Source organism: Mercenaria mercenaria, chromosome 15 (genome assembly GCF_021730395.1).
Source record: "Mercenaria mercenaria strain notata chromosome 15, MADL_Memer_1, whole genome shotgun sequence".
Classification (NCBI taxonomy): Eukaryota; Metazoa; Mollusca; class Bivalvia; order Venerida; family Veneridae; genus Mercenaria; species Mercenaria mercenaria.
Genome location: NC_069375.1, coordinates 49591331 through 49618421, shown reverse-complemented (window position 1 = coordinate 49618421; position 27091 = coordinate 49591331). Strand labels below are relative to the sequence as shown.

The 27091-nt window shown below is 34.0% G+C and overlaps 1 protein-coding gene and 2 non-coding genes across 10 annotated transcripts; all 3 read right to left on the bottom strand.

The window, feature by feature from the left end:
* Positions 1 to 564: 564 nt before the first annotated feature.
* LOC123554174 (uncharacterized) lies at positions 565 to 26198 on the bottom strand. 8 transcript variants are annotated; one of them, XM_045344163.2, is made up of 10 exons: positions 25493 to 26198; positions 17032 to 17088; positions 8128 to 8212; positions 7701 to 7829; positions 6353 to 6540; positions 5268 to 5481; positions 4526 to 4543; positions 3152 to 3263; positions 2636 to 2667; positions 565 to 1234 (listed from the first exon to the last, which is right to left on the bottom strand). In XM_045344163.2, exons 1-9 carry the CDS (start codon positions 25766 to 25768, stop codon positions 2637 to 2639), a joined length of 1110 nt encoding a protein of 369 aa, XP_045200098.1. In that variant the 5' UTR covers positions 25769 to 26198; the 3' UTR covers positions 565 to 1234; position 2636. The 8 variants fall into 8 exon arrangements, with proteins under 8 accessions (XP_045200098.1, XP_045200106.1, XP_045200064.1 ...); XM_045344171.2 differs by lacking the exon at positions 4526 to 4543 and having other exon boundaries at positions 25493 to 26191; XM_045344129.2 differs by lacking the exon at positions 2636 to 2667 and having other exon boundaries at positions 565 to 2430; positions 25493 to 26180.
* Trnah-gug (transfer RNA histidin (anticodon GUG)) lies at positions 7201 to 7272 on the bottom strand. Its single transcript has one exon. It is a non-coding gene; the product is annotated as a tRNA-His (tRNA).
* Trnah-gug (transfer RNA histidin (anticodon GUG)) lies at positions 11781 to 11852 on the bottom strand. The gene has a single exon. It is a non-coding gene; the product is annotated as a tRNA-His (tRNA).
* Positions 26199 to 27091: the final 893 nt, after the last annotated feature.

The following is a 27091-nucleotide window of genomic DNA, read 5'->3' as shown; positions in this document are numbered from 1 at the left end:
CGACCCTAAAGCGCTCATCTGTGTAAAACTCTTCAAGTCTGTTCGTATAACGTAATTCAAGTACTGAGTTAGGTTTATATAAATATCAAAGTTTCTTTTATATTAGCCTATAGTAATTACATGTTACAGACAGATGCGTGGCAGTTTTTGATCCTAGGGCAAATCCTGATAACACAAGCCGTATATTAAGGCACGCGCGACTGACGGCAGACACAGCCTATGGTCAAAATAGCTCAGTGCTCAGGTTAGCTAAAAATCGGACCAGCAGTTTCATACAAGAACATTATCCGAGTTTCCACTATATACATGTGCAACCAAGCGGAAACTTTTTAACACCTTTGGTAGATGGCCGAACAAGGAACATCCAGGCCAAGTTTCGTCAAGATCAATTCAGTGGTTTAGGAGAAGATGTCGTGTAAAGAAATTGTTGACGACGGACAGACATACATGACGTAGCACAGACGCTTCATGGTCGCAATATTTTAACCATGAGCACTTCGTGCTCAGATGAGCAAAAATAATGCAATAAACTATTCCATAGTAGAATGTGACAAACTCTTCATGTATATTGATAAAAAGTTTATTCTTTGATTTCAAACCATGAAATAACATAACATACAGTATCACAGTGTACTCTTTAAATACTACAACAAGTATAAATACTGTCAAAATGCACATAAAACGATACAATTATTTTTATTCATATGTATATTATAAAAAGCTCATGACAACGTAGACATGTTTAGAATAACTAAAGCATTTTTCTAAGCAAATAGCATGAAGTAAGACTGAAAAATGAAAATAATATATTTACGAAAAAAAGAGAATGAACAATATACTTCCATGTAAACAAAAAGATGAGAGAGTAGTTGGGAAAACCTTCAGTTACACAAACAACTAAAATTAATATCACAGTTAAGGTCTTAGTGTTTGAATATCACTTTGAAAGCCGAAAACTGATGGAAATACCGTTCCACAATTCATTATTTAAACGCAAACAAAATTAACAAAAGATAAAGGAAACAGGCACGACATTTACGTGTCTCAGTGTGTAAGATCTCTCGTGCGAATATGGCTTTATTGGAACCGCTGAATATCTGATTTTTTACAAATATGTCTCATGATTGTGTTGCTACATTATTCCTTCGCTGCATGTATGGCAGTTTTTTTTTTACATCAGACCACATATATTCTATATATAAATTTATGACGTCATTACGTATGAACTGCAGGGCTGAAAAGCAAAACACGTTTTACATAAGAAATAAATGATATTTCACTGGCAGTGTTCTCACTGATAAAGAACTTAAACCGAATCTTACAAAAAATGACAGTCCTTAAACATGTTGTTTTAATAAGAAAAAAAAATAATCACAAAAGATGACAAATATATATTATCAAGAAAAAACATGAATAGAAACATTTAAGCAAAAGCTGTTTAGAAAAGCATTAGGCAACACTCTGCTTATAGCTGGTATATATCAATTTTAAAGATAAATAAAAAAGGTAAAACTGTATAAAAATAAATAAAAAGTCATATAAATACATCTACTTTGATCTCGTTTAAAGATATGCAATAATCTTATTAATACGTTCCTGTCGCAAAGTCACCATTGTCCAAGTCATATGTTGCAAAACAACATTAGGAGTTATAGCATGGCTGCCGCAGTATAAATTTCTAGAAGGTATTTATGATAAACCAAAATAGTTTATAATTAATGTAATGGGCCTGTAACGACTCTCGTCAATTTTGAAATAACGTATCTCAGTATCCTTCTTCGGCATTCCAACACGCTGCACGTGTCTGAAGAGTACGTAATCGTGCGGAAATTGCCGATTGTCATTACAGGTCAACTAGCTGAAGGCAACATTATCTCTCGTACTTTAAGGGTGATAGATATATCTTTTATAGAATATAAAAGCATTTTATTCAAATGGTATTGCCCAAGCTCTGAAACATTTCTTTTACCGACACACTCTTCATATGCAACATCTTTGACGACAGTGATTTCTTTGACGCCAAGTAAACTAGTAACACTTAAACTATGAAACAATTAACAATAGTTCTACATCTTTAACGAATTCGCACAAGCCTATTATTACATAAAGTATTAAGAAATTGTTAACAAATATATCAATAAAAAGTCATTAGAACTATTGGTTAGTTGAGTTAGTTATCCCCAGTCGGGATGTATGACAAAATGTCGGGGAGTTGGCTCGTGTGGCCGGATGTAGTGGGAGCTCCAGTTGTTAACAATATTGTCATCTCTGTATTCGGGTAGGTGATGCCAAGTCGTATGCATCCAACGGTTTTCTCGTGTATCGGGAGTAAGTAGACGAACGTATCGGAGTTTTCCGTCACTGATCGTCTCTTTTCGGCGTCTTGTATTTTTCTTCAGTCTGCCATAAGAAGGAACACCAGGCTTTGTTCTGAGCAACAGGAAAAAAAGCAGAACAATATGAAATGAGATGATGTATTTCACAACAATTCTGGACAAACATGTTAAATCTGACGCACAGTTTATGATAAGGTGTTAATTTGAGATGAATCCCAAATTTCCACAATGAAAGCTAAAAAGCTTCAAGCAAACCAAACTCTCGACAGGAAATCACCCGCGTAGCGAATAGGACCTACTTTAAAGATCAAAATGAGCAAATTCTTCATTTCTGAAATTTGAAAAAAAATTCATGTACATGGAAAGGCAAATATTTAAATACCAAACTGAACAACCAAATTCTGCAAGAAATGCTTTAAACTGGATTGTTCAAAGTAGTTTATTTCGGGGGAAATAGTTTCTACTAGAAGACAGTGTTTAGTTAGACAGGCCCACCTGACAAAAGAACAGGTAGTTTAATTCATTCTTCCTATCTAATATTGTTCAATAAAATTAAAACACATTTTCTTATTATATTAAAGTAATATGCATAAAATATTTTCGCCTTTCAGTAAAGTAAAACAGCTTATTAAGGATTTGAACTACAGTGTGTATATTTTTCACTACAAATAGCCAACATTGCTCAGAATTACATAAAAATGAAAATCTGTGTCCAATTTTGTAAACCAACACCACAACTATTGAAAAGATATTTTACAGTTTGCAATATATGTTAAGGTTAAGGTTAACTGTACTATATTTAATAATTCACTTACTCCTCAAGTGTGTTAAGTACTTCTTTTAGACGTTTCCTCTGGCTTTCAACAGTCATTCCCATAAGCTGCCCACCAGCTAGAGAGTTGAAGAAATTCAAAGCCACCTGTCGCTCTGAAAAACGGGAAATTTGTGCTTATTTGAGTATTTATCGTTTATTTCCAAACCAATAAATTTTCAGATTTTCTACAAGAAAATTCTTTAACCCTGGGTTGTTCTATTATAGGTAAACAGTTCTGACGTCTTTTTTTTATTTTTAATGATTTATTGCATTTTTGTTTGTGAAAAATAACAACAACAACAACAGCAACTTCTTCACAAGATGTAAAAAGACACACATTATTACCGATTAAAAGCACAACAACAAACTATACAAACACAGAGTTAAAGAAAACAATTATAAAATACATATATTGTACGTGAAATAATCAATAGTGACACAGAAATAGGCAGTAAAAGCTACCTAAAATAAACTTTTACATTTTTTTAAAGTTAAAAGACAGTGCAATATAAACTAACGGAACTATATTAGCTGTGACTATAGAGGCATTAAATTTTTCCTCGTAAATGCTTTAGTATATACCTTAAGTGTATTAGTGAGCTTATTGTCGCAATCAATATTTTATAACGTTATTCACGCTTACGCTAGCTTGCAAAACTTTCACGACAAAAGTTTAAATTTTCATACATGCAAACTCCAAAAGTTAAAATAAGACAGAGTATTATTGACAATGTCAGATGTAAATCTTGAAGGTAGGCATTGCCATAATTCTTTTATTTGGCATTCGCATGTGTACACTATTAAAAAGATTAACAGAGAATGCTGCATTTGACAAAGCAGTTTCATATAAGTTGGTCAGAAGATCAAACAGTTTCAATAGTACTAGTATACAGGAGGTCCTTTAATGTATCGGAAAGAAAAATTGTAATACAGAACTTCAGGGTAAATCGTGTTTATTTTAGCGCCTTATTGACTATTTTTGAAACTGAAACAAAATGAAAGGCATGGTCGCACTGGAACAGTGAAAAGGGATTTTCTTTGTAACACTTAAAGCAACAATGCGGGGCATATTTATACTGACTATATATGCTCCAGTTTGTCGGAGAGGTAAAATAGAAGCAGATCTTTATGCCAATATGATTTAGAAATCTGATGTTCTGCTTAATGATATGTTCATTCTAAAGGATTTTGTGGGAGCATGTGTTTGAGCATGTGAATACATTTGGTGTCTATATAGTGTAATAAAGCAATTGTACAATAGAAAACTGTGCATATATATATCATTTAAAGTAATTATTTCAGAGTCTAAAACAGTTATTACTATATTAATACATCATACATGTTTTCTATCTATTACTAAGCATGTGTAACCTACCTTTTTCTTTGTCTTGGCCTTAAAGATCATTTCAAAATAGATAATACATAGATCTATATCAGAAACTTAAATGGAAGATCGCTTCAAAATCTTATAGTACCCGAGTGTAATGTTATATGCAATTGTACTAGTGTTTGTAAACAAAGGAAGATCATTTCGAAAAGTAAAATGCGTTATGGACAATATGGTATATCATTTTTAAAGTTGTTTACACTACAGTAATATATATAAAATGTAGTACGCATATACTACAGTAAATGTAGTACTATTGAAATATATAACTTCGTAGAAGTTTCTTCCAAATATGCATAATATCAAAACTAAAATTTGTTTGAGAAATGGTTTGAAATACGTCATTGTTATAAACAATGGCACATTCCTAACTATTACTATCTTTTATTATGTTCTTTGGAAAAGAAAAACAAATATTATAATGTACCTATACGGATGTTTTCTTGCTTCGATTTTCTTGTACAACATGATACAATTAATTGCCAACACGACAATATGATAAAAAATATCAAATTACTGAACATGCACACTTTCAATATATGGGGGACTATATTTTGCACAAGAGACATATTTTATGCCAGATATGTCCTATGCTCCTTATGAAACTCTTATAAGTGTCATATTTTTGGTAGAAACTGATAGATAATACCACAATCCAGGAATATTACCCAAATTCCAGTACAAGTACGAACCTTTACGAAACAAGAAAAGGTAAATCACTTTTTTATACCTTCTGCGTTAGCGTCTTTCATCCATTTTTCCACGCTATCTTTTGCATCAGGTAACAGAGATTTCTTTAAGCTTTTCTCCAGCTCATGCTTCTTGCTGGCCATTTTCAATATCCGCTCTATAACCTTCTTGTCGGCTTTGTCCGCGTGTTTCATCCACTCTTCTGCCTGTGGTACGGCCTCCGGGAGAAGAGCAGAGTTCAGTCGTATACCATTCTGAAAAAAAAATTCTGCGCTCTAAATACAGACTCTTTTGCAGACTTTGATGAACTGTCCATTTATTTTTAGACGGACTAATAAATATCGGCATTAATTGCTGAAATTGCAGAAATTCGACATATACCCTAATTTCAAAGTAATTTTTTAATCCTTTCTTTCATACTTCCGTAAAACGTTTCGAGGTACACGAAAGTCACGGTAACAACAAGGGTGAGACAGGTTTCAAAACACCTAGTCATTCATGATATAAATTGTTTATAAACTAGTTACATGCATTTTTAAACAATATCCCACACATCAGTGGGTTCGATTTATACAACGGGCTGACATGTCACACAGGTGTACCGAAAGGATGCACGCGCATCTGGCCCGAATGAAACGTGTGCCAATCGGGCGAGTTTGGTGTACCGAGCGAATTAGGGGTACACAATACATCATTAAACGTTTTCCTCAATATCATTTAAATGCGTCTTCTCAAAGAAACATCAGTGCCACTTGATCGACAAATGATAGTTTTGTCCATGTGCAAGAATTACTGCCATTTAAGCTTGTTAGACTGGAATACGTAGAATACTGCTCAAACTGTATACCTTTATGGCAAAAAATAATGCTTATAATGTTTGAAAAAATGTGTACAACTGATCCACCAGTCACGGCGGCATTAGTGTCGAGTTATTGGTCTTTTTTTGCAAGAAGCATCTGACTGGAGAAAGAAAAAAAATGAATTAGAAAATATTTCGCATTAGATACATTTCTTAGTTTATATGATAATTAAGTTCTTTAAACAAATCGAAGGCTGAACAGAAAACTCGCAACTAACTGAATTTAAAGAAAAAGTTTGGACAGTTTCCGTTCAGACTGGACCTACCTCCGCACTGCTCTTCTTCCGTGGTGTTTCCACGAACATAGTCTTTGACCTTTGTGGAACCACTGGCTCGGGTCTCATTGGCCTCTCCGCTGATTTTGGTGTTTTACATCCCACTGAACCTGTTAACTGTAGTCCGTTTCTCGATTCTACTCTCGGGACGGGTGTGGTTTTTATCTTAATATTAGGCACTGCAAGGAACGAAAATATTTCAGTAGTCATTCCATGGCCATAGGCAAATCATTCAATACAAATAAGATCTATTCCGACGAAAGGTACAATTTGCGACCGGGAATATGGTGTTCCATTTTGATCGAAAGTCTGCTTTGCGTGCACGCACATTTCAAAATATACGTATACGTGCATGTATAAAAATATGCGTGCACGCGTAAATATTTACGTCTTCCTGTATATTTTTATACGCGACCGCTTAATTATGTAAGTGCACGCAAATTTTATACGTGCACGTATATTTTGAAATGTTCACGAATGCAAAGCAGACTTTCGACCCAAATGAAATGGTACAACATACAGAAAACTAGATAAATTACAACTTGTTCAATATGCATAGTACTGAGCGTTGTGAGATATGCGCGACTGAAATTGGTTAGTACAATTTACCGTTCATGACCATGGTTCTTAGGTTAACATATTCCGTCTGGTCTGTTGCCAGTGGCTTTTCCGAGTAAAATTATTTGTTTTTGTTTTTGTTTTTAGTGTTTGACAGCTAAATGTTGTTATTTGGAATTAACAGACATTTGGCAATGATCAGAAAATTCCAACGATAAGAAAAATGTGTAATATCTGGAAAAAAAGTTCAGCTGTGCCGAAACAGCGACTGTCACAGACGTTGCCGTGACCAGGATTCGAACCTGGGTTGTCGCGGCCACAACGCGAAGTACTAACCACTATACGATCACGGCTATCACCGCTGAACTGATATAACTACTACCACTTGGGAATATAAATAATTTTCTTTTTCGTTTCAAGTGTCTCGGTATAAGTGGTCTGCTAGTGTCATACTGGCAGTATGTAGTAGTTTGTTACATGAAAAAGCGGAACGCATGTTATTTATATTTTCAGTGTGAAAAATGATAACCAAATAGTAGCGGATTCTCTTAATAAAAACATATCGCCCCAGTTTGGAACTCAGAACAATATAAGAAAAACTAGAACTGTCACAAGAGTGACGAATACTACACAATACGGTCTTGTCACAGAATGGCAACCATAAGAAAGATATGGTCACAAGAAGGTGCAATTTAAATCAGACTTGACCTGTATTTTATGATGTTACATCTGTGTACCAAAATTTATCTAAATCTGTCAAGCCTTTCATGATAAAACTTACGTGACATTTCCCGTGACATCCTTGATATAGCCGGGCTCAATTTTTGTTTTGGTGCCATTGGTGTGGCCGGCAATGGTGTACCCTGGGCCTTCGCCGGCGTCGGTGGAATTGATGGAACATGAACAGATGCTACGGCAGACAAAAAGCAAACACGTTAAAGCAATCCACGGTTAACAAAAGCAAGACAATGAAGAAAGCACGTGTTAAATGCACGTGTTACATGCACGTGTTACATGACTTTCTATATATGTTTTTTATATTTTTGAGTTTCTATACATTTAATGAATACCTTTCAAACGATTATTACATTCGGACACATGACAAATGATACCAGACTTAACATAAACTGCCTATGATAGAGATTCGTCGCCAAGTCTAACATAGTGTTAGTATCCATACTGAATCTAAAGTCTACTTCTATACTTACTTTCCACCTCCTGTGGCGTAAAGGGTTTGCTGCCGGGTGGGGCAGACTCCAACATTCGTTCAGGAACCTTCCATCGATTGAAAATCTTGAACAAATAATGTATTATCAACATGTGAGATGCCAACGACTCTCTGGAGATTTAAGCATGAATCTAGTATTTGCGAGAAATCTGTCAAGGGTCTTCCAGCAATTTAAAGGAAACAAATAAGAGAGCCATAATACCCCTAAAACGCTACCTGACTTTCACAGCTCAAAAGAATAAAACTAGATATAATAAAAAGAAACATTCTTCCAAAATTTCATCAGGATCCAGACAAAAGTGTTATCTAAAAGAAAATGTCATATTCGCATACGATTTGCAGGGACCTTTCAATGAAAATCTGACTATACAAAATGTAATGCCCCTCCAAAAAAAATAGCAAAGGATCATTTACTGTACATAATTTGTAAATTTTTATAGTTTATCTATAGGTGTATATGTAATATAATATGTAAGAAATACTTCAGTGTTTGTTGATTTTCAAAAACAACGTTTTAGAATTGGACTGGTCTTCCCCATATAGCTGCTACAAAATGTCTTTACTTTCCATTATATACACTGATTATGTACGTCTTATTTACACAAAACAGCCCATCTTTATGGGGCTCTAACGTATAAAATTTTCATTTAAATAATTATGATGGGATATATAGTATATACATTTTAAGTGTGTTATACGTATAATGTTACACAGCAATTATAGGTGGGAAAAGGTCCTTAAACTGTTTTGTATATAGCAATTGATTTTACCGACAGGTAATTGCAGTATTTGATATGAAATAAATTCCATTCAATCCCTTAAATCTATGGTATTGGTATGATTAAACATAAATATCTACATTGATATAGCTTTAAAATGTAAACCGTAAGCCAATATTTAAAATATTGCCAATTTATCAATAAATCCCGTAAATACATTTAAAGAAAACTAGTATATAAATGGCCTACAATCATATTAACGTGAAAACCTGTCTTATTTAATCGCTGTTTTTCACCGGTTTGTAGTTCAAGAAACAACAACAACAACAACAAAATAGACGTAAAAACTGGCGGGAGTTGCCGTTCTTCCCCATCCAATCAGTTGTCCACTGCATTAATGCGAAAAACACTTCAAAACAATATACTGTGATGACATTATTTTTTAGAAAAAGAGGGCGGTATATAAATTTTGTTCAAAAGCTCAGCATTGATTTTTTGAATATTGTTCATGTATTTCAGATACTGAACATGATAATCCCTCCTTAATAGCTTGTCTTTTAAAAACTCAGACCACGATCTTGTGCAAAGGGAGTTCATAGATAGATACTCCGCCGACCAAACATTCCATCCATTCACATCTGCACGTGATTCATATCAGCACGTGAATGAACTACTGTTACCGTATTTATGATTGTGCAAGTGCAGGCGAAAATTACACCGGAAGAACTACTAGTAAGTGTGCTGTTGATTGCCCGTGCGCCATCTTTGGGCAGAAAAAAGGACAACCAGTATAGGCGTATATGTCTGTGTTAAAGGCACTGGCCTCCAGATTTTGGGTACAAAGATCTTTCTTTGAAGTTTTGTCATATTATGAACATTTAAACATTAGTTTTTTTTATTATTAAACTATCTGAAAATGCCAAATCAAGAAAAAATAGTAAAAGCAACTACTTCTTCTGTTTTCATAATATATTATCTGTCAGTAACTAAGATTCAAAGCCATCTTAAGAATCCTGATATCAAACTGTCATACGATCAGGAGGTCAGTGCCTTTAAAAGTTTAAATGGTTAAATAATTATCATGCAAAGTAAACATTTCTGAATCAGGTCAATTTTAAGCCTAACTGTCAAGAGTATTTCGGATCGTTTATTGACTTGAAAGAGAATCCAATTGTTATTTCAGATATGACAATAGTCTTATGAAATTTTTAATCTGTAAATAATCGTAACACAATTATAAATAACAAAACTCGCACTATAATAGTAAAAATAATTTACTCGTGTCAAAACAAAAATACAGCTTGAAAATAAATTATAAGACAGTTCCAGTGGTGTGTGTGTATATATATATATAGAACGACATCCAATATAGTCAACCGGAAATGACAATCATGTGCGATTACAGGATTATCCGGTTATTAAAAAAACGCATAATGGTGGATTCAAATAGTTCTCGGTTTTGTTTGACTCTGTCTAGAACGACTATACCTTCCTTGCTCTGTAGAGCTACCTTCCCTACTTTCATTGCAAGTTTTTGCTGAACTATGCTTGACATTAAAGAAGGACATCATAAAATAATATCCTTATAAAATGGAAACTTAAGTTTTTGTTTTGGATGAAAATAGTTCTGTTGCTTCAAAGTTGACCCCGGCCCCCTCCCGTTTCTTTTGCTTTTTATTAAGCACTGACAAAATACCCCTCAAAGAAATTAAGTCACAGACATTTAAAACGAGTCCTGGTGTGTGCTGCTGGCATTGGAAGTTTTTCAATTTTCTACAGAATAAAGGAGACCAGATAGTGTGTTTTTGCCTGCGACCCGATATGGCACTATATCCACATTAAATGAAAACCTAGCCAAATATGTTTTGTTTGGGTTCGTTTAAATTTAGACTGGTTCTAAATACATATTCACTGCTGTTATCAGACCTGCTATCCCCTTATGGAAAGGTTTTTGAAAAACAAACATTTGAAACAACTTCTGAAATAACTTAATATGAAAGTCAAATAAACCTCTCACTGTGTTCGTTGATAGTAATATTGAACGCGTCGCTAGACGGAAAAACGTTTCCATTTAAAGCAGGTCTGTCAATATTAAACATACATTGCTGCATATATTCTTGATAGTGTGCTTTCATTTTGAACTGTGTTTAAATTATAACTAGTAAAAGTTGAGGTGCAGTTCAAATTCACAGGCTTCAAAGAGATTAATAACTTGTCAAAATAGCAGTGTGTATACTAGTATATAACAACTATTTAATTATGTCACAACTACAATATTAAAATAGTAAAACCATAATATCTATGTTTGTTGTAAATGCACTATGTTTATTGAGAAATACAAATGTATTACAAAAACTATTTAAATATGTCTTAATTGATTATATAGCGTATAGGATACCCATAACACTGCAAGAAATCAGTCGACTAAGAGAAAACTAGAAATATAGATTGTCTAAAAGTGTTTTCCTGTCCTTAAGAAATTATGATGTAGTGCATTTTGTGACAAAATAATTATTTTCAAAATAGTAGACATTTAGAAATATGCACAGCTTAATTAAGACTATATCTGGAGTACGTGTAATTTGATTTTATCTCATAAAAACACAGTCAGCAACTGTCACACAAGTTGTAGTGACCTGGCTCGTAACTTATACGGAAAGGGAGGTGAATGTATTTTGAAGTCATATGCTTCAGCAATTCAATTATCTGAAGAACGGAAAGAGCTATGGCGCTCTCTAATCAGACTAATGTACAGATTTTCGTACTCATTTCTATAGAACATGTAATTACTGTGCATAAAATTCATCTTCAAAGGAAATCGTTGCTCCTCAAATGCATTCTATTGATTTTTTTCCCTAATTACCTTGGGGGAAAAATGGTCCAGCTGTGCTGGGACAGCGACTGACACAGACACTGCCGTGACCAGGATTCGAACCTGGGTTGTCGCGGCCACAACGCGAAGTACTAACCACTATACGATCACGGCTATCACTGCTGAACTGATATATAGTACGGCGCGTAGGAATATAATACGCTTGTGTGTATGTCAAGTGTCTATAAGTGGTTCTTTAGGGTTATTTAGTCTGCTCAAATTAGTTTATCAGTCTAGTTAGTAAACTAAAATAAATCAGAGTGCTTTAATACAATTCTAAATGAATTGTTTTTAAGATACTATGCAGCCTATGGAACTTTGTTTTCTCGCAGAGTGATATCGTCAAGGAAAAGGTAGTTTACGGAAATAATCTGATAGGATATAAACATAGATTCGGAAGAATCTAAAAACATCGTCTGAACATCAAGTCTATCAGATCGACACCAAGTAGAGGGAGGTTACCATAAATAGCTTTTACAATAAAACGATAATTGTTCATATTTATTCCAGACATTACCAACTTTTAGTAACATCGATCTATCGGAAAATCGATAAATTTGCCTATATAAACAAAGAAGGAAAAAAATACTTAAACTTAAATAGAAAAAGTTCTATTTGGAAATCAAAAATTCGATACCCCACAAATTAAAGTTTAATTTATTCCGGATATTATGAATATTTTTTTAAAAAAATATTTTAATATTTGGTTGGTCCTTTTTGACTTTAAACAGACCCACCTCAGTTCATATAGACTCTGTAGGAAACGGGTAAAAAAAACTGACTTTTTCAAATATAACAGATAAAATAAGATATTTTCCGCAAATAATCAAAAAATCGATACCCCTAAAAATGTAGAAAAATTATTCAATTTTCGTTATGTGTAATTTGTTTTAAATTTTAAAATTGTTTGTTTGGTCCTTTTTGCATTTTAGTGTGTACAGTGGACATTTCTTAAAAAATTCCGGCTTCTTCCGCCGTTATCCGTAAGTACTCGGAAGCTGTTACGGAAAATATTGTCGTCTGCTAGTCTGACTTTGTCAGTACAAATTGTTATAGCTCAAAGCCTATGAATTGTAGGCAACTTCACATTGAAAAAAAAAAATCAAAAAAATCTGAGATTGTAATTAGACAAATTAAAACAAATTAATTGTTGAACTCAGAAACGCCGAAACCTAGATCCGCTGTCGTTTAAAATAACGCTATGGAGGATTTAGTATTCAATTCGCGTTTAATATACAAAATGCTTTTAATTTTCATCGTAAAAAATACTTACAGCAATTAATTCTTACGTGTTTCCATAAAATATAGTCTGTCAGTAATTGAGTTTCAAAGTATTCTTAAAAAATATAGCGATGATTAATTTCCAGATACCTATATTATTGTTTGCCGATCGATCTGGAGACTTTTTTTATTGCCGCGGCGGTCCGGGTCCGATCTCCGACGCGGTCATCTTTTTTTCTTCATATGGGATTTTTTTAATAATTTTGAAACAAAAAAAATCATTTTCTAGTCTTCATAATATGACCAAACTTTAATTTGAAAGATAGCCTTGATGAACTGATAATTCTGCTTCTTTCCGAACCTACTTTGTATATATTATTCTGTATTCTTAAATTAATGCGTGTTTTTGGTACATTCTTTAATCATTCGTTTTAAAAAATTGCGATATCTATTATTTGTTTTAGTCTCAAGATTGCACACAATCACATTAAGCATAAAATGATTTTATTGTAACAAATATCTTAATACCCTTTGACTTTTATTGTGTATTACAATATTGCCTAGGGGTAAACAATATCCGGTCAGTGTTGTTTCAAGGCGGGTCATAAAAGATATGTTACCTCACTTACTATAAGTGATAGGTATTTTTATGTTTTTTGCGTTGTAATATATGTCTTTCACTTTCTTCTGTCTTTATATAGTCTTTTCCCTTTCTTTCAGGATTTTTTTTAGGTTTTTACTCTTATTTCATGAATCGTATGACAGTAGGAAGAATCAGTACAAATTTAGAATTCACATCGTTAATAGAGTTGTTCCGTACATATTTACTGAGTAAAGATCCTGGCCCAAATTTCACGAAAAATCTTAAGTTATTACTTAGTTAAGTCTGCTATTCTAAAATTGAGATATTGATGAAGTTATTATTTAATGTTTTTTCCCCTGTAACAATATATTTATAGTTAAAGTATACTATGATAGTAGTATTTGTCAGCAGTACTTATTCAAGTCACGCAAATATGATATTTCTATTTAGACACGATATAAGAAACTTAATCCTTACCATGCTAAATTTTAATAATGAACTTGTCTATCTTTCAATTTGGACAGTACTATTAATTATGAAAAGGGGTGCATACCAAAAAAATACTGGCTGAATGGCAGACAGTGCAAATCATGATCAGTCTGCACGGATGTGCAGGCTGATCATGATCTACACTGATTGCAAAGGAAGAACCAATCGTGTCCAGCAGCATGGTAAGGGTTAAGTATTTCCTTTTAAAAGTATAAGTCTTATTTCTATACTTCTTTTTCTTTAAAGCGACCGGCCTCCAGATCGTTCGACAACAAAAATACTTTTTAGATATCTTGAAAAAAAAGCTATATTTCTTATGAAGGCTTCAAAACTAATTACTAACAAACTTTATGTTATGGAAATACATGAGAATTAGCTGTTTTTACTACCTTTTACGACGAAAATCTAAAAACGTTAGTGATTCAGAATTTTGAAAATATTTTAGAAACAAAAGCTCATATTCTAATGTTCATAATATGTGAAAGAAAGCGCGTATATAGGAAGTTTAACGCTTTCTAAATATTTTAGATAAAACATTCATATTCTTGAATATTTATTTTATTTACAGACAGTTTCTTGTACGTAAATATTTCTTTTCTGTACATAGGTATACGTTAGCATGATGTTTCATGTATTAAAAAGAAAGTGAATCTATGTGTTCGATGTATAAAATGTAACGATTTCTAAATATTTTAGATAACATATTCTTAAATATTACTTTTATTTGACAATTAATAAAGTATTATAAAAATTTTCGACTTGTTCCGATTTTCACTTTAATAATTATCTAAACTTCTTTCAATTTAAGTAGATCTATATCGTTTAGTAAACCTTCCACCTGTAAATGCATCAGATAATGACTAAAGCTGTTAATTATCGATTTTCCCCCGTGTTACTACAACAACAACAGTTAGTACGGAAATCAACGAATCCGTCCGGTAGCGACGATATCGGATTATTGGTTTTATTGATTTTTATGATAGGTAGATCTGTCCCGCTTTATCGGTTTCGAGATGTTACTAAAAGTTGGTAATGATTACTCACAGACACAGATGGGTTCAGGACCCCTCTTCCTCCGCCCGTCTCAAATGTTCAGTATCATTTAAAGGCGAACCGAGCATTGGGGACTATCATAGATCATGTTTTGTTAAAATTTCAGCATCTTTTAAAAATGCACTTTTAACAATGTTGTTTTGTTTTGTATTACAAGACGGGCAAATATGAAACTGACTCTGGAAAAACTCTGCGCTGGATACCCGCTCTGTACAGCACACGTGTATAGTTCCTGTGAGCTCTGGCTACCATAACTTTACACTATTCTTATGAATAATTTATGAGTTGTTTGACCAAAAATAAATGACATTCAGTAATATACTTTTGTAACAAAATGATCAGAACTGGTATATATTTACTACATAACTATGTTGCTATGGTAAATATGAAAACTAATACATGGTATACGATAAAAACTGGATAGCTGATTAATGGTTCAGACAAATGTCAACATTTTTTTTATCAAAAATGTACAATGGATTAAAGGAATTACTGTCTTAATGTAAAAAGCATTGTATACATACGCATTCCCGTTTTGAAAATCCCTTTAATGCGTAAAATTGCTCAAAAATCGGCGAATCTCTAACTTCCGACATATTTCATGTATAATACCCAGGTTTGTTTATAAAAATACCCATTCAACTATCTCACATTGGAGACGCAATACACATAAATTGTAAAACCAATAAACGATTTAAACCGTTTTCATGACTAGGCGATTCAATGAAAATAAAAGAGGCCATCACAAAAGTAGAAATATATCAATAAAAACCACAAGGGTTTATGTTCAAATTATGACAGGTTTATCACGCAATACAACTCGAAGGAAAAATGTGCTTGTATATTATACATCAAGATTTGAAGAGATTCTTAATCAACTCAGATAGAAATCCGGTATAATACATGATATTGATTACAGAAGGCAGAAAATTCATTACTTTAACAATAATATAGACGCATATGGAGTGCATAGGCTCTGTTTTGATTTTAGATTTGATTTCTAATAGACTTAAAATACTCTGCCAAAACATAGGTTTGTATTTTTCAATGGTACAGATTCATTCTGTCTAAAAAGTACCAAACTTCTTTGAAAACAATGTATGTCTATCGGAACTGCCTACTATAATTGGTAATGTACGGATGATCTGTCCATACCTGACTATTGCATTGGCACAACTTTTGCACTTCACACCTTAAAGGCATAGGAAAGAACTGTATATAAGGTACTGTTGGCATTGCATGTTTGCGATTCCAGTACTTATTAGAAATTAACCTTTACCTTGCCAAATTTTTAAAATGGACTTGTCAATTTGGACAGTATCACTTCTTATTCAAAGGGGGGGGTTAACTGAAAATTTACAGACTGAATAGCGAACAGTGCAGACCATGATCAGCCCGCAAGGTCGCAAAGACTAAACCACTTGCGGCCAGCAGGCTAAAGGTTAATTCTACATTATTTCCTGGAATACATGTAATTTGAGGTATTCATGCTATTCTTAACTGGAATACTACAAGTCCCTGCGTAACATATTTATCTTTAAATCAATGTAAAAGGTTAAGATAAACACGTTATTCATAGAGGATTAAATAAATCTTCAAATAAAGAATATTTTATCAATATTGTTAAATGCCTGTCGGATTGGATTCGACTTTTGCGTAATAGGGTTTGAGAAAGAAATCGGGGAGATTTTGCTGTTGATTAAATACAATGTTTATTCTTCTAGCCACAATGTCAGACTCTTTGTTTATCTGTAGATAATGTTTAATACTTACGGTATTCTCAGTAGCAAGTCAATTATTACCTTTAGGTTCTGTTTCGTCACACTTCCCTAAATGATAGACATGCTTTAATGCAAAGCTTTCTAGATTTTTAAAATGCCTTCACCCTTGTAAACAAAACCCCATTCATAACGACTAAATTATCATAAGAATTAATTAAAAACATACCTGGTTCCTTGGGGACAACATCAGATCCTCGACAGTCTCCTTCTTCCTCAAGAATCCCTAAAATAGAAGCGTATCAAACGGTTAATTCATAAAAAGTACAGACTTTTGGCGACCTACATTTCTGTAATTCTATTTTATTCCACACCATAGAATTATAATGTGCCCACCAAATAGGCGTGCATTTACGAAGAAAGCACCTTATACATGAAAATCTCACCAAAATAAAGAAATAGCCATAATTATTTTTTTTTCAGCAGCGTTTTCACAATGAATAAAATGTATGCTAGTGTTCTTAGAACATACGTATTAGTACTTATTGCTAGTAAAACCTACATGTACTCTTATCCTGTTTTTACTTTTGAATACGTAATGGTCACAAAAAACCCCAAACAAAATGTTTAATTACTTACAAATCTTATATCTGTCATCTTTGAAGATCAAATTTAAAATCCACACTACTTAAATATCTCCACCATTTTTTTTAAACAAATCAAACTCTACCAATAAAACTCATGTCAAATCCCTTTTCATTTATCAAATCTATAAAGCTTTTAGTAGAACTGAAATCAAATTATATGAATTTGACAACTTCAATACATTTCCATTTACAATTACTATGGAATATTGATTTCAGTCATATATGCAATCGAAATAAAACTGAAAGATAAAGCTTTCCACATTTACATAATTCGACACCAAACAGTAACAAGAAACATGTCTGTATATAGTGAAATCGAATTGAAAACTTACTTATGTCAGTATATATTAACAATGGAAAACGCAATAGAAAGGATTAAGTAAACAGATATAATGTAAAATAAATAAATAAGCAGGTCGTATAGAGTTTATATGCATTTAAGCTTCTATCAATTAAAGAAAAAATATACTAGATGCAATGGACGAGTTCGATCCACGGGCGAAGATTTAATAAAAGACACTGTGTCTAAAAATCATTAATCCTCCGCCTCTAATTCTTGCGGGGAAGTTGGCAGTTACTTGCGGAGATCGGTTAGTACTGGTTACAGAGTGTTTGAACACTGGTTTCGTTAGATTGCTCCCAGTTTGATACTGTAACTGAAATACTGTTAAAACGGAAACGTAACCTAAAACAGATACATCATTTCTATTGATATTTCATTTCCATTTTATACATCATTCTCGCTCATTTCACCAAGGCATGCCTTGCATTTAACCTTTTGCAATTTTTATGACTGAAGTGCGACTATACAATCATGTTTATTTACACCATGAAGAAAGTAGACATTTTTTTATAATATCCCTTTATTTTCATAAAGCTGATACTAAGCCCAAGTTTATAAGACTATAGATTTGCATTACAAGTCTTTGAAACATTTACGTGATGTTCTTCATTCCTATAACTTGAGAAGGAATATGTGTTCTGAGTAGACAGTACCGAACTCAGTTCCATTTTGTGTAAACTTTGGTTTGAAAAAAAGCAAAAAAAAAAAAAAAGCAACAACAACAAAAAGCATCCGAACTAAAATTATTCCTGCTCGTCTCGACAGGACGGTACTGTATTTCGATAGAGTTTTTATTTAAAAACAACGAAAAAAGACCGAAGCAATGGAATCCCATTGGGACAGTTTTTACCTGGCTTTGCCACTGCTTAGGCAAGTTGAGAACCAGTTTTCACCTGGCTTTGCGACTGCTTAGGCAAGCTGAGAACCAGTTTTACCTGGCTTTGCGACTGCTTAGGCAAGCTGAGAACCAGTGAGGCAGTATTTACCTTGCTTTGCGACTGCATAGGCAAGCTGAGAACCAGTTTTTACCTTGCTTTGCGACTGCTTAGGCAAACTGAGAACCAGTTTTTACCTGGCTTTGCGACTGCTTAGGCAAGCTGAGAACCAGTGAGGCAGTTTTTACCTTGCTTTGCGACTGCTTAGGCAAGCTGAGAACCAGTGAGGCAGTTTTTACCTTGCTTTGCGACTGCTTAGGCAAGCTGAGAACCAGTTTTTACATTGCTTTGCGACTGCTTAGGCAATATGGAAACCAGTTTTTACCTGGCTTTGCGACTGCTTAGGCAAGCTGAGAACCAGTGAGGCAGTTTTTACCTTGCTTTGCGACTGCTTAGGCAAGCTGAAAACCAGTTTTTACCTGGCTTTGCGACTGCATAGGCAAGCTGAGAACCAGTGAGGCAGTTTTTACTTTGCTTTGCCACTGCTTAGGCAAGCTGAGAACCAGTGAGGCAGAATTCACCTTGCTTTGCGACTGCTTAGGCAAGCTGAGAACCAGTGAGACAGTTTTTACCTGGCTTTGCGACTGCATAGGCAAGCTGAGAACCAGTTTCTACCTGGCTTTGCGACTGTTTAGGCAAGCTGAGAACCAGTGAGGCAGTTTTTACCTTGCTTTGCGACTGCTTAGGCAAGCTGAGAACCAGTGAGGCAGTTTTTACCTTTCTTTGCGACTACTTAGGCAAGCTGAGAACCAGTGACGTTTTGAGTTGCCTAAATAAATTTCATCTTTGCGACTATCAAATCCTTCGTCGTTGAATTGTTTTTAATCCTGTTTTGCAGTCTGACGATTTAACTTTGTTTTATTTTCTGATGAAGACATCATGAATTTATTACATTTTTGAAACAATAAAACTCAGTTTAAAGTAGCTGAAAACGCGCAATATTTTCCTGACAATCCTCTCCAATTTCGACATAATTTCAGTGAACTAAAAATACAGAATGTAATTAGTTCCCTACTGGTGTTACCGGAGGGGACTATATGAATGCCCTCCGTCCGTCGGTCGGTCCGTCTGTTTGTCTGTCCGTCCGCAAATCTGGATTCTGCAATTACTCAAAAAGTATTCAAGCTAGGTTCATAAAACTTTGTATGTGAATAGAGGGCAATATGTAGATTATGCACGTACATGACTTATGCTTGTAGGTCAAAGGTCAAGGTCACTTTTGAAGGTCAAGTAAAATTATTTCTGCTCCATACCTTTAATGTGCGTTGACGGATTATCTTAGTGTTAAACACAAACGTTCACCATGATGTGACAATATGTCAACACATGATCTATGCTTGTCGGTTAAAGATCAAGGCCACCGGTAGTGGACTTCTGTAGTGCCACTGCAATACTCGGTCACTTGTTTCAACGAATTATTTTCTGTAATTAGTTACAATATACTAATTCAATTCTTTCTTCATTTCATACAAACAATTAAATATCTTGACCTCATTTTCAGTACTATAGAACATTTCAATGATATGAAAACCATATATAGCCAGTAAGTATGATATGTCTTCTAACAAAAATATAAAAAAAAAAAAAACAATTAAAATGTTATGGTGCATATAAAAAATAATATGTTATGAACAACAACACCCTCTGAACATGCTCCCATGAAATTTGCTGTTCAGCAATTACGCGTATGTAGACATTTTCTCAATGGATAAAATTAAAACCTGTAAATTCACAATGAAATTGGTCTAGATCTTTGCTCAACACAATTAACAACGGAACTAACCAAACATAAAACATCCACATCCCTGTATACCTCATAATACCATATTTCATAAACAGCATGGAGCTACGTCACGTGTGACATTAAGAAGTCACTTCCTATTTAGTGTAAACAATCCTGTAGAAGACTTTTTTGACGTGATCTAACCACAAAAATAATACAGAGCGAAAAAACCTGACTAGATTTAAACTGGATTCAAAGAAAAAAACTACCAAAGTTAAGACCGGTAGATTTAAAATAAAAATAAAACTGTTGGTTAATTGGAGGAGGCCAAACAAAAAGAGATCTCCTTGGTTTTAAAGAAATAAGTTTTTTTTTTAATAAATAGCCAATTTTGATAAAACCCTATAATTGCGTTGGCCTTCTTAATGGTTTCCATGTTGTGTTACCTCTAGTCTTGATTACCTGCCCCTTAACTGTTACATGGTACTATTGGTACACGATGGTATACAAGTCTTATCCCAGCCAACATTCTATATCGGCCCGATATCAAACCGACGTCGTTGTCTATAACGACCCGATATCGGCTTCAATATCGGCTGCAAATAGGAATGATGTCGGCCCGACGTCGGCAGACGATATTGGGCCAACATCAAAATGACATCGGTCCGACATTGGCAAACGATATTTGGCCAACATCAAAATGATATCCATCCGATATTGGCAGATCATATCGTTGTCGCGAAATAGTGTGACACGCAATGCTTCATCAAAGTTTTCTTCAATTATACACTGTATAAATTCTCAGAGTAATTTACTTCAGAACATATGTGTCCCGCATCATGTGTATGATGGTTATTTGATTTTAATGATATAACATTTTTCACAACTATATACTACATGTTTTATACAGTTACGTAAGTTTTCTGTATATTCTTAACACTATTAAAATTGTTCAATCAGAATTTGAAACATATTTATATTTTCATTTTTTTGTAAATATAAATATTTCTACGGCGGCATTCTACATAAAATAAAAATGCATCTTAATTATAACCTCCCTTTATTACAATAAAATTTTGATAAATACCGTCTACAAATTTTGTTTGGAACCTAGTTTGATTAATTCTGGCATACATCATATTTGCTTAATAAATTAGCACACACAAACAATTAGATTACTTTTTCACGTTTATCAATAATATTTTGAAAAATATAGCTATATTAGAGAATCCAATATCGGCCCGATGTCAATCCGACTTACGAAATAGTTACACTGATTGATGTAGATCTACCGATTTCAATATTTTGCGGCAGTTCAACGGTCCGATCTCGGCGATATACGATCATTTTGTGTCGATTCGCCATAAAACCTAACTCGTTCACTCACAACGGCCCGACGTCGGCCCTACATCGGCACATTTTAACGACATTCCGACATTATACCTATATCGGGCCGATGTAGTCATGCTGGCTGGGATGTACTTTCTCAATTATGTTAAGCACAACATTTTTTTTTACAAAAAGCTAACCTTGTTACGAGTTTATACTGCATTTGTAATTTATTTTATGCGTATTGTGAAGCAAGTTCTTCAATATCACGTACCGACCCGATGGTATGAGAGAAGAAAAGTCCATGAAATGTTGTAAAACAGAAATCAATGGGAGAAAACTCCCACTTGCATACATGCGTAGGTATAATGAATTATTTGGTTGATCAAAGAAAGAACGCTTTTACACAAACTGATACAAATGTGTTTACACGATGGAAAATTAAGTCTGGAAAATTAAGTCTAGCTTTACTTATTTTTTTAAAGATGATCAGGAAAAGGTCATTATAAACATTTTGTATTTCTTTGGTTGTTCATGAATTCAGCTTTGTACAGAAACACGTAAACTCATATCTCAACCGAAAGTATTCAATGCCATGGTTGACCTTCGGTACATTTATTACGCTACGCATTTGCACTGAACGTTTTGAACAATGCTATCATAATTTTAGATCTACCTTTTGTTTTAACTTATACTGTAACAATTTCTGTATGTTCAATCAATAAGTTGCAACAAAATATATATACCTAACAAAGAACTAATACTCTGAAGTTGTCAATGAAAGAAAGTTCATTCGGTGAATTTGAATACAAACATAAGCCGGATATATATATGTTTAAAAATAAGTGACGGGTTGGTACAAGATTTAACGTTGATATGACGTCATTGTTGCAACTTTCCTAAAAGACAGAATTCTGAACAAAATCCAAAAATTTAAATACTTGGTCAAGGAAAGGGCTAACTTTCCTCAAAATTAACGCAATTTAGCTCTGACATTGCCTTGGACAATTCCAATCCCCTGTGGGAACGCTAAATGATACAACTTTGCAAAATGATACAGAATTGACGCTAAATGATACTACCTACGCTAAAGGATAAAAGTCGAGGCTCCCTAAAAGGTATACGCAAAATAGATCAAGTCAACAAATAAAAAAATCTCCATAACCCCCGATATAAATTTTGTATCTTTTAGCGTCAACATTTTGTAACTTTTAGAGAGCCTAAAACTTTTAACAAATAACCAAGACCTGCGAGTGGTTTGTTGCCTGATTTATCACGTTTCAGAGTTCAGATGCGCGAGAACTGAAACACAAGGGCGTGGTTTAATATCTCTGCATCTGAACGACGAACCGTGTTAAATTAGACGTCAAACCAAAAGAAGGCTTTGATTATTTTAATTCTTACATACTCACTGAAATAATTTGATGAAAATCATGCTTAAACAATGTCTGGGCTTAATTTATCTGATAAGTAATGAACCGGACGCCATTCGGCCATTTGACATCATCACTGACGTCATAATGCTCTCTTACTGGTCAGCACATCAACCGTTGTTTATCGCAGAATACAGAGAGATTTATTCTCTTCTTTGTTTAATTGGAAATGTTAGAATGTATCATTTAACGTTACTTCTGTTTCATTAAACGTCATTTGTATCATTTAGCAAAACTGAATCATTTAGCGTTCCCACATCCCTCTTCCCATTACCTGCATTAACGAAACGGAATACAATAAGAAACTGTCTCTGCTGTCTAATGAAGCACAATTCAACCCTTGAAGAGATAAGGAGCGTTGACATGTAGTTTTAATTGTTTCTTGGCGTTATTAATTCTTTTTTGATACATATTATACTGAATTTTTAGCACAAAAAACGAAGGCAACGTCTAATTTGTTGGCATATGTCAAGCTGAAAAAGCGGTGTGATTTTCCTGTCGGATATTTAAATTTGTGTTTAAGTTTTATACGCGCACAACTGCTTAAATGAAGAAATTAGTCAAAATTACACGGACTACTGCCGTAAATAATGTATTACATGTAAACTTCAACAGTTATGTACAGCATTATTGATAGTGAAATGAAAAGATGAATATAAAATAAGCGTTACCATGTAAATAGGCGGTGAAACCGGAGGAAATTTGGGAATTTTCGGATCCCATTCGTGCTCCGACCGTAGTTCATAAGGCAGAACCATTTTTATTTAGTGAGAGAACACAATATTAATCCAGTCTTTGAGGTATATATCCAAAAATTACTGAAAAATATATGTTCACTCTTTCATTGTTTAGAAACGGTCCAGTTTATGCCACTGACATGGCGGTATCCAGGTGAACTTTGAAACGTTGAAGTGAGCGTTAATACCTTTTATTAACTGGGTAAGTAACATATACATTTTATACCAAAAACTTACTAATCGGTTTGAAATCAGATTAAGTATTTAATCTTTTTCATTGTTTAACCGCAATTACAGTCATGGGCTGACGCCGAATAAAGGAAGAGATCAAAAGATTGACGGGATTGATTGGGTGTGAATTTCTCTTAGTTTTCGGCATACATTCACTTCATTACAGTTTCCCTATTTGCAAGAATGCTTTGTGCATGATACCTCATGTTAAGGTACCCAGGTCTGGGTGATTTGTTGCAGTGACATCTATTCATAGCATACTGTGATACTACTTTATGTTATGTTAGTAAAGAAAGTTCTATGATATTTGAACATGCTCGAGTCGTGCAATAAACAAGAGGGATTTTCGAACAACTGGTTCAGCGACCACCTCCTTATGATGGCTTATCTAATTAAGCAATACATCCTTAATCAACCTCCTTAAACACAGAATCCATACATGTCAAGGGTCACACGTTTGATTATTTTTATTTCGACTATCCGTTATAGGCTCGAGATGTCTCGATTTGACCACTATCTTCACATTTTGTGTTCTAATAAGTTCGGCTTCATGTACGAACACTTAAAACCTAGGCATATACGTATGCAACAAACATTTTGCGAAAAGAAATTCAGAGATATGCGCTAGAAAAGAAAAATCAATTGAACATAATGAAAAAAAAAGCACACATCTCATGCGCCCGTATTAAACCGTATTCAATAGCAAACTACACATGATGCTATTAATTAACAATTGGCGAATGCAAATAACAACTTTTGATAACGTTCTAACTATCACACTGTCGCTGATTCTATCCACAGTCGGCAAATGATTGTCGCAAAGATTGTGACAGATTTACCGTGAATGTTACCGTTATGACTGTGGTAAAAGTTTCAGTATTTATTCTGTGTCGTCTGCCTTTTACTGAAAATGTCAAAGAATTTGACTCTAAAGTCGCTCAGGGTACATATGGAACACATATGGTAACTTTACCCCAACCAGGGTTGTAACATTTACTGTAAAGTTTTGTTTGTATGGGGTTTGCGCTGTTTGTTCTTGGGTATTTCAGTTATGTATCACCGGGCAGTTTACCTAAGTTCCCAGAAAACCTGTTCTCCACAAGAAACTGACAACTTATCCACATAAATCAGAGGTGGAGGACAAATAATTTCAGACACACTGTCTTCTATCAAATTGTAACGGAGAACAGATACTTCGCTGGGACATGGAACTCAAGATCCCAAGATCCGTATATCTGCGCTAAGCGGTCTGATTTCCGGTAAGGATACGGTCCTGGATCATTAAACTTATTTTCATTCACATAGTACTTACCCCGGACGCCTCTCCTGGTTTAATTACGAAACCGTCAGGACCTTGAAAAGACAGATGGGTTACAGTGTTGTATTTGTCATATGTGCGCTGTGATCCTGCTGTCGATGGAAGCATTCCTTTGGAATTCCAATGAATTGACCGGATGAAATGCGCGAGATGATTTCCGGCCGGAACCGGATCTGGAATAGTGATCTTCTTTTTGACGTCATCCGCGGGTTTCTGACGTAATTTTTCTTCTATGTCTCTCTGTACGTGATTCCAATCTAATGAGCCCATGGTAGTTACAAACGGAATTAGAGTCCTATTTAATGAAGGATCTTATTCCATAAAAGAAAAAAGTTTATCAACTTGCGAAATTACGACACAAGTTTTCCGTTCTTAAATTCTTTTAGTATACAAGTAAATCCATATGTTCATCAGCATGAAAAATAATGATGATCCCTTAATTCTGTTATGTATATGTCCTCATTTTCACTAGCAGTGGGTCTTGAAAATCAAAAATAATCGTAAACAATTTTTGTTCACTTAAAACAATAAGAATGTGGTTTAAAGTTTAAATTATCCCTATTTTTGTTTTACTGATATTAAAACAACCATGAATTCAAAACCTTAAGCGAGTATCCCGTTTCAATAGCCGTTCTTTACAAAAGAGGCGCTGTGTATGGCAACGCAGGTTGTATATATCAATTGTCTATTCATTTAAAGACATTATATGAAACAATCATATGGGATTACACTCTATCAAGAGTTGGTTATCAGATAAAAAAAAATAATCCCGCGCTTCTTAACTCGTGTTCGGTCTGGCAGATAAAGTGGACGAATTTAGTCCGACTACCCGAGTTTCTATCATAATATATTGGGAGAGTGCGCAAAAAAGCGCGATTCTGTTTTTCAGTTCACTATAGACAGAACATGTTCACTGGAAGTAACTTAAAGCAAGAGAAAAATCAAGATACTTGTACATCATACTTATGTATTTTATCTAAAATAATCTAACATCTGTTCATTGTTAGAATTACCCGGCAACAATATGCGCATGGCTGTACATTTGAAATAAACGAAAAGGTACTGAAGCAATAGTATTGATTAACATCTTGAAGAAATTTAACTTCTTCATTACAGCTAGACATACCTGGGAGTCAAAGAATTTAAGCACTTCTGCCTCGACTTCGTCTTAATTCAACAAAATGTATATCACAAGAATTCTGGTAAAGGAGACAACGCTTTGACATTAAGTTCAAATATGATTTGTACATAAACATTCATTATGCCTTACCGTAAGTTTTTTTTCTATTCATATATTATCAAGAAAAATTGTTTTAAGCGCTAGTCAGTGAAATCTTCAATCGAAGTAAACCACCTCACATGTAATATAAAGAAAACATTTAAAGAGAAGACCACCGGGGTACATGAAACAATCTTATTTTAATTGATTAAACCCTATCGTTCGGTCATATGTCAAGTCTCAATAGTTCATATCAGTTACCCCAACCAATTTATCTTAAGTGCTTATTTATTTTAGCCACTTATTTAAATGAAGCTTAATAAATTGTGTTTGAATTGAAGAAATTTACGATATGTGATTTTGGTATTTGGAGC